This window comes from Plecotus auritus (genome assembly GCF_963455305.1).
Source record: "Plecotus auritus genome assembly, chromosome: 7".
NCBI classification, from domain to species: domain Eukaryota; kingdom Metazoa; phylum Chordata; class Mammalia; order Chiroptera; family Vespertilionidae; genus Plecotus; species Plecotus auritus.
Window position 1 is genome coordinate 93,997,490 of NC_137774.1, and position 16,528 is coordinate 94,014,017.

Genomic DNA, 16,528 nt, shown 5'->3' on the forward strand with positions numbered 1-16,528 from the left:
GAAGTGAAAGCTGCCAGTTAATAAAAACAGTAACGAGGATGCAAGGTACAGTCTGGGGAATATAGTCAATAATATTGGCATAACTACATATGGTGTCAGATGGGTATGAGATTTACCAGGGTGGTCACTTCATAAATTATATTAATGTCTAATCAATGTGTTATACACTTGAAACTAACATAATATTGTATATCAACTGTAATTGAAAAATAAAATTTTATTTTTAAAAATAACTTTAAAAAGTATACATTTGGTCATTCAAACAAGCAAAATATATTTGTCATATATATTTGGTCTTCATTCACAGTTCTTGGCTCATATCTCCCCAAACCCTTGGAATTCTTTATATAAATTTTGAATCCAATTAGTATGAGTCCTCCAATTTTGGTCTTTTTCAAAATTGTTTTGGTGTTTTTAGGTTCTCTTGTTTTTCCCATGAGTTTTACAATCTGTTGGTCAATTTCTACAAAGAAGCCTGCTTAAATTTTGATTAAGAAGACTTTGATTCTGTAGATACATTTGGGGGTAACTGGCCTCTTAATGAGCCTTCTGATCTATAAACATGATATATCTCTCTATTTATGTATAACTTGATTTCTCTCATCAATATCCTATATAATAAAAGCCTAATATGCTAAGTGTCCTGTTGTCCAGTCGGCTGTTCAACCAATCAAAGTGTAATTTGCTAATGATATGCTAAGGCTACTCAACTGCTTGCTATGACATGAACTGACCACCAGGGGGCAGATGCTCCAACCAGTAGGTTAGCTTGCTGCTGGGGTCTGACTGATTGGGACTGAGCGAGACAGGCTGGACATGCCCTGGAGCCCTCTTGCAGTCCCTCTCCTGCTGGCCAACCTCCTGCATCCCTCCCCGGCCCCGATCATGCACTGGTGGGGTCCCTCAGCCTGGCCTGAGTCCTCTTACAATCCAGGACCCTTCAGAGGATGTCAGAGAGCCAGTTTCAGCCTGATCCCGCAGGCCAGGCCAAGGAACCCCACTGGTGCACAATTTTGTGCACTGGGCCTCTAGTTTTATATAAATACTAGAGGCCCAGTGCATGAAATTCGTGCATGGGGGTGGTGTATCCCTCAGCCCAACCTGCACCCTCTCCAATCTGGGACCCCTCGAGGGATGTCCTACCAGAATCAGGCCTAAATGGGCAGTCAGACATCCCTCTCACAATCCAAGACTGCTGGCTTGCAACTGCTCGCCTGCCTGCCTTCCTGATTGCCCCTAACCGCTTCTGCCTGAAGCCTGATCACCCCCTAACCACTCCCCTGCCAGCCTGATTGACGCCTAACTGCTCCCCTGCCAGCTGGATTGCCCTTAACTGCCCTCCCCTGCTGGCCTGATCACCCCTAACTGCCCTCCCCTGCCAGCCCAATTGCCCCTAACTGCCCTCCCCTGCTGGCCTGGTCGCCCCTAACTGCCCTCCCCTGCTGGCCTGGTCGCCCCCAACTGCCCTCCCCTGCTGGCCTGGTTACCCCTAACTGCCCTCCCTTCCAGGCTTGATTGCCCCCAACTGCCCTCCCCTGCAGGCCTGGTCCCCCCCCCCAACTGCCTTCCTTTGCAGGACTGGCCCCCCCCAACTGCCCTCCTTTGCAGGACTGGTCCCCCACAACTGCCCTCCCCTGCAGGCCTGGTCGCCCCCAACTGCCTTCCCCTGTTGGTCTGGTCCCCCCCCACCCCCCGCCGCAACTGCCTTCCCCTGTTGGTCTGGTACCCCCCCAACTGCCCTCCCCTGTTGGCCTGGTCACCCCAACTGCCCTCCTTTGCAGGCCTGATCGCCCCCAACTTCCCTCCCTTACAGGCCTGGTCCCTCCCAACTGCCCTCCCCTGCTGGCCATCTTGTGGCGGCCATCTTGTGGTGGCCATCTTTGACCACATGGGGGCAGCCATCTTGTGTGTTGGAGTGATAGTCAATTTGCATATTACCTCTTTATTATATAGGATCTTGCCCCTTCCTAAAACAAGGCTTGGGCTCTGAGGAGGCATCAACATGCATCCACCTCCTCTGTGTCTCAGGCATCTCAACTTAAGCTGTCTCTTAATTGGCTCCTTGATTGTCACCCATTCTCTAGAACAGCCTTGGGCAAACTACGGCCCGCTGGCCGGATCCGGCTGTTCTATCCGGTTCTCTGCTCTCCCCTCCGCTCCTTTACTTTGAATTTATATTAGTTCACACAAACACTCCATCCATGCTTTTGTTCCGGCCGTCCGGTCCAGTTTAAGAACCCATTGTGGCCCTCAAGTCAAAAAGTTTGCCCACCCCTGCTCTAGAATATGCTCCTATCAATCTTCCATTTCAGTGAAGGGCATTTCTTCTACCTAGATGTTCAAGCTGAAAAACTGGGCATCACCCTTGAGAGCATCCTGATCCCTCTCCCAGCAGCCAGTAACAACTCTGCCTCCAAAACATATTTTGAATTCATCCACTTCTTTCCATCTATACATTCTACCATCCTTGACTCAGGTACCATCTCCCACCTGGATGATTGCAATAGCTTCCCAATTGTTCCTACTTCCACTTTTCTGCCCTGCCTCTCACACAGGCATTTTCTATCCAGATTGGTCTTTTTAAAAAAAGTAATTAATAATAATAATAATGATAATAATGTAAATCTGATCATTTTACTGTGCTGCTTAAAACCCACCCAGGTTTTTATAATAATGCTCTTACAATAAAATCATGATCCCTTCTGTAGGCTTTGCCTGCTGCTCGCACTCACCTGGTTTCAAACACACTGAGCTGCTTTGGGTCCTGGCAATGCTGAGCTCTTTTCAGCTTCCGGGCCTTTGTTTGTCTTTCCCGGCCTGGAATGGTCTCCCCACAATCTTTGCCTAGACAACTCCCACTTACCTTTAAGTTTTATTTTAAACTAGAGGTCCGGTGCACAAAATTTGTGCATGGGTGTGTGTGTTCCTCAGCCCAGCCTGCACCCTCTCCAATCTGGGACCCCTAGAGGAATGTCCGACTGCCCATTTAGGCCCGATCCTTCCTGATTGCCCCTAACCACTCCCCTGCCAGCCTGATTGATGCCTAACTGCTCCACTGTCAGCCTGTTTGCCCCTAACTGCCTCCCCTGCAGGCCTGGTCACCCCTAACTGTCCTCCCCTGCAGGCCTGGTCACCCCTAACTGCCCTCCCCTGCAGGCCTGGTCTCCCCCCAACTGCTCTCCCCTGCAGGCCTGGGTCCCCTGCAACTGCCCTTCCCTGCAGGCTCGGTCATCCCCAACTTTCCTCCTCTGCCAGCCTGGTCACCCCTAACTGCCCTCCCCAGCAGGCTTGATCGCCCCCAACTGCCCTCCCTTGCAAGCCTGGTCCCTCCCAACTGCCCTCCCCTGCTGGCCTGATTGCCCACAACTGCCCTCCCTTGCAGGCCTGGTCCCTCCCAACTGCCCTCCCCTGTTGGCCATCTTTGACCACATGGGGGCAGCCATCTTGTGTGTTGGAGTGATGGTCAATTTGCATATTACTCTTTTATTAGATAGAATGTCTACACAGAGAGGTCCCATTATTCCTTTTCATAGCACCCTGATCTTTTAACAATTATAATGTTTGTCTGTTTATTTACCAACAGCCCAGTTTCCCAGGTGAGCTAGCAGACCATTTCACAGGTGCTGAAGTGAAACTGTTTAAGGGCCCAGCTATGGGAATTCCAAATGTCACAGCTGCATCAGAAGATTTGAAATTGGAGAGTTTCCCACAACTGGACCAACAGATCTAGAATCTTGTATATTTGTGTCTTCTTCCGTAAGAACTGGAACTGGGGCCACAGCCTGTGGTTTCTTTCTGGGGTCTGGGAGAGGTCCAAAAAAACAGGAGACTCTTAGCTCAACTCTGTCCCTTTTAGCCCCAACCTCATCCTAGCCAGGAAGTCTTCTCCCTGTATTTTGCTGGCTGAGTCTCCAGACACCCCTTGTCTGATTTCTTCTCTCCAGGTCCCAGACCCATGCCATTCACTGTCGCAGTCTCCTGGCCACCTCAGCTCGAGCTGGATGGGCACCCTGAAGGGGCTGGCAGTGAGGTCACTACATGGCCCAGCGTTCTGCAGCGCACCCCGCACTACGAGGATCCGCCGGCAAATGGGGCCTGAGGTCGCATACCGGGCGGGTGGTCTTGGCATCCAGGTCCCAGCACCCCTTCTGGGCCTGGGGCTCTTCCCGGGAGGTCTCCAGAGGGGCCTGTGGGAGGGGAAGGCGGCTGCTGGGCGCCTCGACCGACCTCCTGGGGTTCCGGACCGGTGATGGCAGCTGAGGGCTCAGAGCTAAGAGCAGCAGGGACCGCAGGGACCACACAGAGCAGTGGGTGGGTGAACGGCGCGGGGGGAGGGGGCTTGAGGGGGGCACTAAAGGGAGCTGAGACGAAGGGGCAGGGGGTTAGCTCCCGGGGACCGGTGCCGAGACCTGGGGGAGGGCTGTGACGGGTGGGGGTGTGGAGGAGCCCGAGAGCGGCTGAGGCTGGACCACGAAAAAGGACTCGAAGATCGCTGAGAGGCGGACGGCTCGGGACGCGCTGCTGGACCGCACTGAGGGGGGTTGGGGTTGGGAGGTGCAGCTGACCTCTGGTGGAGACAGTCACGTGCTGCTGGGCAAAGGCGGGGCTGCGAGACCGTTTGCGGAGGGGGTGGGGATCGTGGAGGGTCACAACTGTGCAACGCCCAGACGCCTCCCAGGATCCTATTCTCTTGGGCAGAGCGCGCGTCTTCGCAGAAGGATCTCCCAGGTGCCCTCGAGGGCATCCGCGCGGTTGGGCCCCTCCAGCGGGTGTCAGCGGAGGGCCGGCTCACATCCCCGCATTCCCGGACTCCAAGGGTCCCTGTCAGTCACTCTGGGCACCCCTCCTCCCCCGCCCCATCCCTCCTCCTCCGCCCCATCCCTCCTCCTCAGCTGTCCAGACTCCCCGTCTGTTAAAAAGATTTATTGAAAATACCTACCCCTTGGGGTTGTGTAAGTCCTGAATAAGATATTCCGGGCCAAGTTGCTTGGTACTTGGCCCTGGTGTATACAATCTTCACTCCCTTCAGGCCTTATCACCTTTATTATGTGCCAGAGGAGCAAAGTGAGCCTCGGAGAGGTTAGGTAAGCCCTCGGGTCCCACAGGCCCTGGGATTCAAACCCAGGTCAGTTCAAAGAGCAATCCTTGGATTATGGCTGAGGGCACCTCCTGGATGACTGTCTGTGGAGGTGCTGGCGCTGATTCAGGCCTGTCCCCTTGAGCAAGTCCTCTCTCTCTCTGGGGCCTCAGTTTCCACATTTGTTGAACAAACGTTGGCATGTTCTCCCAGACTGGGTCTGAGAAGGGAGCCTGCACTGCTGATCCCCCAGGCTGTGTCCAGCAACATCCCCACGATGTAGGGCCACATGGTTCTCTCAGTTGGTCCCTTCAGCACTGCTGGGTCTGCACTTGGGTGGACAGTGGGGAGCAAGCCAGCTGTGAAGTCTTCCTGGGTCCCCAGGTTTTTGGTTCTACATACCACCAAGAGCAGGCTGGCCGTGGTCTCCCGAGCTTGTTTGTGGAAGACAGGCTCAGGCCTGAGGACTTCTCCCCCAACTCAGTTTTAGGCAAGTGGTCTGGCTGGGAGCTGGGCAGTGGACTGGGGTCCCTCAGAGCTCCCCTTGTTCCATGAACATTCCCTTCCTGCAAGCCTCACTGCCCCCCAAACCTCCGTCCCTGCTCCCAACACGATCCCAAGACTGCTGGGCCCTGAGCTACTCCCTCCCTCACTGACATCTCTCTCACCTCCTCAGGGACCTCTGCAGCAACCCCACCTTTCTCCCTTAAATCCCAGCCCTGTAGGGACCACTGAGCTGGCGAGACCAGTGCGGAGGGCTTCTCAGAGGAGGACCACTTGCTGAGGGAGGCAGGCCCAGTAACCCCTTCTCCACCCCCTCACTCTGTCTGGTCCATCCTTTTCCTAGTGCAGTGTGGAGTTGGTGGCTAGACGGGCCTGGCTTCTGGGAAGGCCACTTCCGAGCATGTCTGGAAGAGTAAGCTGGTTGCTAGAAAATTTTGTGGTTGGACACAGCCTCTGGGCAGGCCTCCTTCCTGAGCCAGACAGAGGCAGAAGGGGTGGCTCCTAGCTTGACAGTTTGTACTATCTGGGATTTCTCACATGCAAGATCAAGGTCGAGGCCAAGGGGCAGGTGTCCCCGCCACCCTCCGAACCAGTATTCACCCTGGTTGGAGGTGTAGGCTGAGCCTGGCTCCAGGACTACATTGTCCCCCCACCTCCCAGGAATCTGCCACATTCCTGTGGGGCCTCTTGGCTTCCAGAGCTCTCTCACCACGTTGTCTCATGTGGCAAACGTGTGATGAGGCCAGGCTGCTGGGCCTGTTGATGGAGGGAGAGCCACCTCCTGGATGGGAAGACTAGTGGGTAGGGGAGGGTGTGTTCAGTCCCTGTGTCAAATGGGCCTGTCTGCCTGGGGCCAGTGGGGAGTAGTCCTGGTGCCCAGTAGCAGGAGAGGAGCAAGAGGAAGCTACTGTGGGCAGATATGAGATGGGTTCCCTGCCTCCGAGTATCAACTCTGGAGGGGGTGGGGGTATCAGGGCTTCATCCCCAGGCCATCTCAGGGAGCCCTGTTGTAGGGACACCAGGTCAGACCACAGGGTCTTTTCTCAGGTTGAAGCCCCAGAAGCCCTTGTGCTGTCCTAGGACATGGTGGGATTTGAACATGGACTATCCTGGCTGGGGCCATCAGACACCCAATTCTGTCAATCTCACCTGTTGTCTCTCAGCAAGGTCTGCAGGGCCAGGAGTCACCAGCCTGACATGGCTTCCCCAGCCCCAGGAAACTCCTATCTGGTGTGGGGGTGGGAGTAGGGGAGAGATCTCCCGTACCCAGACCCTCCTCCCTCTGATTCTAACCTGGCTCCTGCCTCCCAGGGGTTGAAACTGCCTCTAACCTCTTAAGCTCCCAAAGAAGAAAAGACCCAGTCAAATAAACCGTTTTTGTTGACTTCCTTATCACCATCACCTGGGAGGCTGGGGACTTGAAAGCAGGAAACAACCTAGGATGGGTTTTGTCACCTCTCATACACACGCGTGCCCACACAAGCACACACGCTGGCCACATCCGCAGCAAGTGGGCCCTGGCTGGGTATGTGTGGACTTATTAGAGGCTTAATAAGATGCGCAAACACCAATGGAAGGGGGCCCCAGAGGCCTGGGAGGGGAGGAAGGTCAAGTGGACTTGGCGCCCCTCTCATTAAATTCCTAAATGCCTCTCCATGACTCTGGGTCCCAGAGGGTCAGGGAAAGGGATGAGGTTGGAGCAGATGTGGGAAGGCCTCTCTCCTGCCTGAACGTAGAGTCCATTCTCAACCAAGATGAAACTGCTGCTAGCAGAGGCTGGCAGAGGTGCCCAAGGGGCAGGATGCTGTGCTGTGTGGTTGGGGATCGGCTCCCTCCTGGACAATGGCTGGGGTGGAAGGACCGTGTCCATAGCCGCCCGGCAGAGGTGGTTGGTGGAGATGGTGGCATAAGGGACGTGGGGAGAGGCCAGGGAGTCTTGGCTGGCTGCCTGCAGGGATAGCAGAGAAAAAGGGCCAAGTGAGGTTTCACCTCATGGCCCCCAGCTCCAGCCCACTCCGTTCCCTGCTCCAAAGTGATCCCTGATCCTCACCGTTGCTTGTGTCTGTGTCAGGGGGTTGCTGAGGGGTGGCTGAAGCTTTGTGACCGACCTGGGAGAGAGTTAGGAGGGTCAGAAACAAAGCATACAGCTAGCTCAATGATGTGAGGATTTAGACTGGGCCCGGCTGGGGCTGGGTCTCACCAGTGCCTCTGCCGATGTAGCAGGTGGAGAAGGTAGACACAGCCAAAGAGGAGGACCCCTGAGATCCCCCAAATCCCAGCCAGGTCAGCCCGTAGAATAGAGGCTGAAGTAGGGGCAGGGAACCCTGTGCACAAAGAGAGACATACCAGATCCCCGGCCGATGCCCCGAATTCCTCCCTGCCCTCCCTGAACCTTGTTCCTCATCAGCCCCACCTTGGTCTGTGACAAGGAGGAGGTTCCCACAGGCCTCCTGGGAGCCCTCAGGGAAGGAAGTAAACTTGCAGCAGAAGGTGGTGTTGGGACCAAGGCTTCTCTCCTCAGACCCTACCAGGGTGAGGGAGATGCTGGTTCTGGTTTCCCAGTAGGCCTGGTGGGCAGGAGGCCACTGCTGAGTGCCAAATTCTGGGTGCAATACAGCCAACTTGGTCCCTCCAGCACCATCAGGCCCCCCGCAGCTCACAGTCACCAAAGAGATAGTGCCAGATCCCAGGAATCCACAGCGAATAGTGAAGGACAGGGACTTGGTGGCCTCCATCTGAACTTGCACCCACACCTCAGGTGTCCCTGTGGAATACAGACATAGGAAGGGCCCAGGGCTGGGTCTCCACGGCATCCCCATGGCCTCTGGTTCTCTCCAGCCCCCCACTCACCAGCAGTGATGCAGAGTGTCAGCAGTGCCAAGAGCAAGACCAGGGCCCGGGGCCTGCCCATGGCTCCCCTCTGGCCCAGTCTCTGGGGGCTGTGGTGTTGGGGACGGCACCTGTGTTTCCGCTTTCATCGCAGGAAGTTTTCATGTGTGAGCAGGCCCAGGAGCAGCTGGGCTCAGTGCTGTCTGCAACCCAACTCCACTTCCTTCTCTCAGTCTACCTCAGCTGGTGAACACAGGGCAGTGGACTCCCTCCCTCAGGACAATTAAAGTGACAGTGACAAGGTTTTTTCTATCCCTATTCTGTGCTTTAGTATGAGCAGGGCAGGCGGCTCAGGTTCCTTTACCAGCCCTGTCTGTGGGTAACAACCTTCTCCAGGCCTTGGGGAAGGGCACAGGGCGGGGTGGAGTGGGGGTGGGGTGGGGAGGTGAAGGTGGGGGTGGGAAGGGAAGAACACTGCAAAGTGACCTGAAAAGAATCTCATTTCCTCAGAAGGGAGGGACCCAGTTTCTCCTTAGGAAGAAGGCTCTGACCCAGACCGTCCCCAGCTAAGGGGTAGGAAATGTGGAGGAAAATGGGAAGAGGAAGACCTCTAAGCAGAAAGCCAGCAGGGGCTACCTAAGAGCCTGGCCCACTTGACCCATCACTTATCCACTGAGGACACCTGAAGTGCGTTTCCACACGGTCTATATATCAACCCATCCCACGTTTAAATCTCCAGCCCAGAACTCCCTCTCCCCTAACTTCACAGACATGCCCCAAACTGAACTCTGCCCCATTTGCAGCCTTCCCCACCCACAGCTGAGGATTTCTGACTTCCAACTGCTCAAGTCAAAAGCATAGTCATCCGTGACTCCTCTTACATATCCAGCCCATCAGGAAATCCCGAGGGCTTCAACCACCTGACTTATCACTCCTGTTGCCATCTCCCTGACTCAGGCCATCTTTTCCCACAGTGTCCCCCCAAATTGCTTCTCTGTTTATGTTCATTTGCAGAAATCTGCTGTATAAGCAGTGACAAGTGATAAGAATGCTCTGTGTCCTGTCTTGTGCTGAGCTTGACTCTGGGAGTACTTTGGTGAGCTCAGGACTAGAACCAACGGGGTTGTTGAGGACTCTCTTGTGTGTGGTAAGAAATGAGCTCAGCCGGTGTGACTCAATGGTTGAACATCAACCTATGAACCTATAAGTCACGGTTCAATTCCTGGTCAGGGCACATGCCCACATTGCAGGCTCCATCTCCAGTATGGGATGTGCAGGAGGCAGCCGATCAATGATTCTCTCTCATCACTGATGTTTCTATCTTTCTCTCCCTCTCCCTTCCTTTCTAAAATCAGTAAAAAAAATATATATTTTTTTAAGAAAGAAAGAAATGAGACAGCCCTGCTCAGGGCTATTGTCACCTTTCTGAGGCCTGGTTTGCCCACCTGCCTGATTCAGCATGTTTAATCCTGTGATGTTAGCCATAAATCAAATCAGTCTTTTGGGTAAACTCTGTCACCCCATCCACACCTCAGAGCCTAGCTAAGGAGGGTTCCCAGACTGCTCCCAGCCCCATTAGCATTCTCTCAAACCTTTGACCTTCTCTCAGGCTCAGTCTCCTAACCTGACTCAGACCTGCTCTCACCACTTCCTCCACTACTGTTCCCTTGACAGGGTGGGAGCCCTGTGCAAAGCTGATTCACTTTAAGGTGGCCCAGCCCAGTGTGGGTGCAGGGCACTGAGGCACCTGGGCTGCCAGCCTCAGCCTCCCTAGCCTGGAAGATTCTTATCTCCCACCCTCTGAAATCTTCCCCATTTTGCAAGGCCCAACTCAAATTCTACCACCTCCAGGAAGCTGTCCTGAGGAAACATTTCTTTCTTGGACAACCATCTTTCAGATGACAGGCTCTGGTGGTGGCTCCTTTATTCAACCCCCACACAGTCTAAGAACATAAGGGGGTTTTGATACTTGGTGACTGATAGATTAAAAGCCATGGTACAACGTTAATTATTCACCATTTTCCATTTTCTTCCATCTGTAAGCCACAATGTCCCCTCAGTAAGTTCTCATTGTGTAAGATTCAAACAATATAGACTAGAAGACATCAAAATTCTCCTTCACCAGCCTGTTTATTCCCATTCCCCTCTCCATTTTTATTTTCATGCAGTTAAAACTGTCAATCTTTTATCATTTCTAAATATTATGTACTACTTAGGAAAGCCAAATTATAAAAATAATTTTATTGTTTTTTTAATTTCTTTATTGATTAAGGTATTACATATGTGTCCTTATTCTCCCATTACCCTCCACCTCCCATTCATGCCCCCACCCCCTGTTGTCTGTGTCCATTAGGTTTACATGCATGCATATAAGTCCTTTGGTTGATCTCTCCCCCTTACCCCCACCCTCCCCTACCTTCCCTGAGGTTTGACGTTCTGATTGATGTTTCTCTGTCTCTGGATCTATTTTTGTTCATCAGTTTATGTTGTTCATTATATTCCACAAATGAGTGATATCATATGATATTTATCTTTCTCTGCCTGGCTTATTTCACTTAGCATAATGCTCTCCATCTCCATCCATGTTGTTGCAAATGGTAAGAACTCCTTTTTCACCGCAGCGTAGTATTCCATTGTGTAGATGTACCACAGTTTTTTAATCCACTCATCTGCTGATGGGCACTTAGGCTGTTTCCAAATCTTAGCTATGGTGAATTGTGCTGCTATGAACATAGGGGTGCATATATCCTTTCTGATTCGTGTTTCTAGTTTCTTGGGATATATTCCTAGAAGTGGGATCACTGGGTCAAATGGGAGTTCCATTTTTAGTTTTTTGAGGAAACGCCATAATGTTCTCCACAGTGGCTATACCAGTCTGCATTCCCACCAGCAGTGCACGAAGGTTCCTTTTTCTCCGCATCCTCACCAGCACTTGTCATTTGTTGATTTGTTGATAATAGCCATTCTGACAGGTGTGAGATGGTACCACATTGTTGTTTTGATTTGCATCTCTCTGATGATTAGTGATTATGAGCAGGTTTTCATATGTCTCTTGGCCTTCCTTCTATCTTCTTTCAAAAAGTGTCTATTTAGATCAGTTGCCCATTTTTTGATTGGGTTGTTTATCTTGTTTTTGTTAAGCTGCATGAGTTCCCTGTAAATGTTGGAGATTAAACCCTTATCGTTGATATCATTGGCAAATATGTTCTCCCATGCAGTGGGCTTTCTTGTTGTTTTATTGATGGTCTCCTTTGCTGTGCAAAAGCTTTTGATTTTGATGTAGTCCCATTTGTTTATTTTCTCTTTGTTTTCCATTGCCCTAGGAGTAGTATCAGTGAAGAAATTGCTTCTGCATATGTCAGAGATTTTTCTGCCTGTGGATTCCTCTAGTATTTTTATGGTTTCTCATCGTATGTTTAAGTCCTTGATCCATTTTGAGTTTATTTTTGTGTATGGTGTAAGTTGGTGGTTCAGTTTAATTTTTTTGCATGTATCTGTCCAATTTTCCCAACACCATTTATTTATTTATTTATTTATTTATTTTTTAAATATATTTTTTATTGATTTTTTACAGAGAGGAAGGAAGAGTGATAGATAGTCAGAAACATCGATGAGAGAGAAACATCGACCAGCTGCCTCCTGCACACCTCCCACTGGGGATGTGCCTGCAACCAAGTTACATGCCCTTGACCGGAATCGAACCTGGGACCTTTCAGTCCGCAGGCTGACGCTCTATCCACTGAGCCAAACCGGTTTTGGCCCAACACCATTTATTGAAGAGACTGTCTTGACTCCATTGTATGTTCATGCCTCCTTTGTCAAATATTAATTGAGCGTAGTGATTTGGGTCAATTTCTGGGTTCTCTATTCTATTCCATTGATCTATATGTCTGTTCTTGTGCCAGTACCAGGAAGTTGTGAGAACGGTGGCTTTGTAATACAGCTTGAAATCTGGTATGGAGATCCCACCTACTTTGTTCTTCTTTCTCAGGATTGCTGTGGCTATTCGGGGTCTTTTTTTATTCCAGATGAATTTTTGGAGAGTTCTTTCTAGGTCTGTGAAATATGCCATTGGTATTTTAATGGGGAGTGCATTGAATCTATAGATTGCTTTGGGTAGTATGGACATTTTATTTTATTTTATTTTATTTTTATTTTTTTTTCTTTTCAAATTTTTATTAAGGTATTATATGTGTACATATCTTACCATTGCCCCCCACCCCCACCCCACTCCCATACATGCCCTCACCCCCCAATGTTTTGCATCCGTTGGTTACTCTTATATACATGCATATAAGTCCTTCAGTTGATCTCTTATTTCCCCCACCTCTCCCTAACCTTACCCCTGTAATTTGACAGTCTGTTTGATGCTTTACTGCCTTTGTAACTATCTTTTTGTTCATCAGTTTATAATGTTTTTCATTATCCCCAAATGAGTGGGATCATGTGGTATTTTTCTTTCATTGACTGGCTTATTTCACTTAGCATAATGTTCTCTAATTCCATCCAAGTGCCTACAAATGGTAGTAATTCCTTCTTTTTTACGGCAGCATAGTATTCCATTGTGTAGATGTACCATAGTTTTCTGATCCAGTCATCTGCTGATGGGCACCTAGGCTGTTTCCAAATCTTAGCTATTGTAAATTGTGCTGCTATGAACATAGGGGTGCATATATCCTTTCTGATTGGTGTTTCTGGTTTCTTAGGATATATTCCTAGGAGTGGGATTACTGGGTCAAATGGGAGTTCCATTTTCAGTTTTTTGAGGAAACTCCATACTGTTCTCCACAGTGGCTGCACCAGTCTGCATTCCCACCAGCAGTGCACGAGGGTTCCTTTTTCTCCGCATCCTCGCCAACACTTGTCGTTTGTTGATTTGTTGATGATAGCCATTCTGACAGGTGTAAGATGGTATCGCATTGTTGTTTTGATTTGCATCTCTCGGATAATTAGTGACTTTGAGCATGTTTTCATGTGTCTCTTGGCCTTCCTTCTGTCTTCTTTCGAAAAGATTCTATTTAGGTCCGTTGCCCATTTTTTTATTGGATCCTTTATCTTCCTTTTATTAAGTTGTATAAGCTGCCTGTAGATGTTGGAAATTAAACCTTTATCAGTGATACCATTTGCAAATATGTTCTCCCATACAGTGGGGTTTCTTGTTGTTTTGTTGATGGTTTCTTTTGCTGTGCAAAAGCTTTTTATTTTGATGTAGTCCCATTTGTTTATTTTCTGTTTGGCTTCCATTGCCCTAGGGGCAGTATCACTGAAAAAGTTCTTTTGGCATATGTCTGAGATTTTGCTGCCTGTGGATTCCTCTAGTATTTTTATGGTTTCCCGTCTTATATTTAAGTCCTGTACCCATTTTGAGTTTATTTTTGTGTATGGTGTAAGTTGGTGATCTAGTTTCATTTTTTTGCATGTATCTGTCCAATTTTCCCAACACCATTTATTAAAGAGACTGTCTTGACTCCATTGTATGCTCATGCCTCCTTTGTCAAATATTAAATGCGCATATTGGTTTGGGTCGATATCTGGATTCTCTATTCTGTTCCATTGATCTATATGTCTGTTCTTGTGCCAGTACCAGGCTGTTTTGAGGACAGTGGCTTTGTAATACAGCTTGAAATCTGGTATTGAGATCCCTCCTACTTTATTCTTCTTTCTCAGAATTGCTGTGGCTATTCGGGGTCTTTTTTTATTCCAGATGAATTTTTGGAGAGTTCTTTCTAGGTCTGTGAAATACGCCGTTGGTATTTTAATGGGGAGTGCATTGAATCTATAGATTGCTTTGGGTAGTATGGACATTTTAATGATGTTGATTCTACCAATCCATGAACATGGTATGTTCTTCCATCTGTTTACATCTTCCTCTATCTCTTTTTTCAGTGTCCTGTAGTTTTCCGCATATAGGTCTTTTACCTCCTTGGTTAGGTTTATTCCTAAGTATCTTAATTTTTTTGGTGCGATGGAAAATGGGATTGCTTTTTTAGTCTCTCTTTCTGTAAGTTCATTGTTGGTGTATAGAAATGCCATAGATTTCTTGGTGTTAATTTTGTATCCTGCTACATTGCCGAATTCATTTATTAAGTCTGTTAGTTTTTTGATGGAGTCTTTCGGGTTTTTTATGTACAATATCATGTCATCTGCAAATAAGGACAGCTTTACTTCTTCTTTTCCAATTTGGATGCCTTTTATTTCTTCTTCTTGTCTAATTGCAATGGCTAATACTTCCAGTACTATGTCGAACAGGGGTGGTGAGAGTGGGCATCCCTGTCTTGTTCCTGTTCTTAGGGGAAATGGTTTTAGTTTTTGCCCATTGAGTATGATGTTAGCTGTGGGTTTATCATATATAGCTTTTATTATGTTGAGGTATGATCCTTCTATTCCCACCTTGTTGAGAGTTTTTATCAAGAAAGGGTGTTGGATTTTGTCAAATGCTTTTTCTGCATCAATTGATATGACTATGTGGTTTTTATCTCTCAGTTTATGTGATGTATCACATTTATTGATTTGCAGATATTGTACCATCCTTGCATTCCTGGGATAAATCCTACTTGGTCTTGGTGTATGATCTTTCTGATGTAGTGCTGGATCCAATTTGCTAGAATTTTGTTGAGGATTTTGGCATCTATGTTCATGAGGGATATTGGCCTGTAATTCTCTTTCATTGTGTTGACTTTATCTGGTTTTGGTATTAGGGTGATGCTGGCTTCATAGAAGGAGCTTGGAAGTGCTCCTTCCTCTTGAATTTTTTGGAATAGTCTGAGGAGGATAGGTTTTAGTTCTTCCTTGAATGTTTGGTAAAACGCCCCTGTGAAGCCATCTGGCCCCGGGCTTTCGTTTGCTGGAAGATTTTTGATGACTGCTTCAATTTCTTCCATAGTTATTGGCCTATTGAGATGTTTAGATTCTTCCTGATTGAGTTTTGGAAGGTTATATTTTTCTAGTAATATGTCCATTTCCTCCAGATTGTCCAGTTTGTTGGAATAGAGTTGTTCATAGTATTTTTTAACAATCCTTTGTATTTCAGTGGGGTCTGTTGTTATTTCACCTCTTTCATTTCTGATTTTGTTTATTTGGGTCCTCTTTGCTTCTTGGTGAGCTTGGCTAGAGGTTCATCAATCTTGTTTATCCTTTCAAAGAACCAGCTCTTGGTCTTGTTGATCTTTTGTATTGTTTTGTTTTGTTTTTTGTTTTTGTTTTTTTTTTTGGTCTCAATGTCGTTTATCTCCGCTCTGATCTTTATTATTTCCTTCCTTCTGCTTACACTGGGCTTTTCTTGTTGCTTTCTTTCTAACTCTTTGAGTTGTAGGGTTAGGTAATTTATTACCATTGTTTCTTGTTTTTTGCAGTAGACTTGTAGAGCTATAAACTTCCCTCTCAAGACTGCTTTCGCTGTGTCCCATAGATTTTGGATTGTTATATTTTCATTGTCATTTGTTGCCATGATGTTTTTTATTTCTTCCTTGATCTGTCTGGTAACCCAGTCATTGTTTAATAGCATGCTGTTTAGTGTCCATGTGTTTGATTTTTTGGATTGTTTTTATTGTAGTTGATTTCCAGTTTTATGCCACTGTGATCTGAGAAGATGCTTGATATGATTTCTATCTTCTTGAATTTGAAGAGACTTTGCCTATGATCCAATATATGGTCTATCTTTGAAAATGACCCATGTGCACTTGAGAAGAATGTATATTCTGTGGCTTTGGGGTGAAATGTTCTGAAGATGTCAATTAATTCCATCTGGTCTAGTGAGTCATTTAGGATTGATGTTTCTTTGTTGATTTTTTTGTTTAGAGGATTTTTCCAATGGTGATAGTGGGGTATTAAAGTCTCCTACTATGATTGTATTGCTGTCAACCTCTCCTTTGATATCCTCCAGGAGTTTTTTTTTATGTATTTGGGTGCTCCTGTATTGGGTGCATATATGTTTACCAGAGTTATTTCTTCTTGTTGGATTGCTCCCTTTAGTATTATGAAGTTGCCTTCCTTATCTCTTGTTATGTCCTTCACTTTGAGATCTAATTTGTCATATAAGTATTACTACCCCAGTTTTTTGTTTTTTTTTTTTCATTTCCATTCACCTGAAAAACCTTTTCCCATCCCTTCACCCTCAGT

At 48.0% G+C, this 16,528-nt stretch overlaps 1 protein-coding gene across 1 annotated transcript; it reads right to left on the reverse strand.

The window, feature by feature from the left end:
* Positions 1 to 4,914: 4,914 nt before the first annotated feature.
* On the reverse strand, positions 4,915 to 8,628 carry PVRIG (PVR related immunoglobulin domain containing). The gene is made up of 5 exons (XM_080678177.1): positions 8,432 to 8,628; positions 7,995 to 8,345; positions 7,782 to 7,905; positions 7,632 to 7,689; positions 4,915 to 7,529 (listed from the first exon to the last, which is right to left on the reverse strand). The coding sequence occupies exons 1-5, from the start codon at positions 8,490 to 8,492 to the stop codon at positions 7,215 to 7,217; spliced, it is 909 nt and encodes a 302-aa protein (XP_080534303.1). The 5' UTR covers positions 8,493 to 8,628; the 3' UTR covers positions 4,915 to 7,214.
* Positions 8,629 to 16,528: the final 7,900 nt, after the last annotated feature.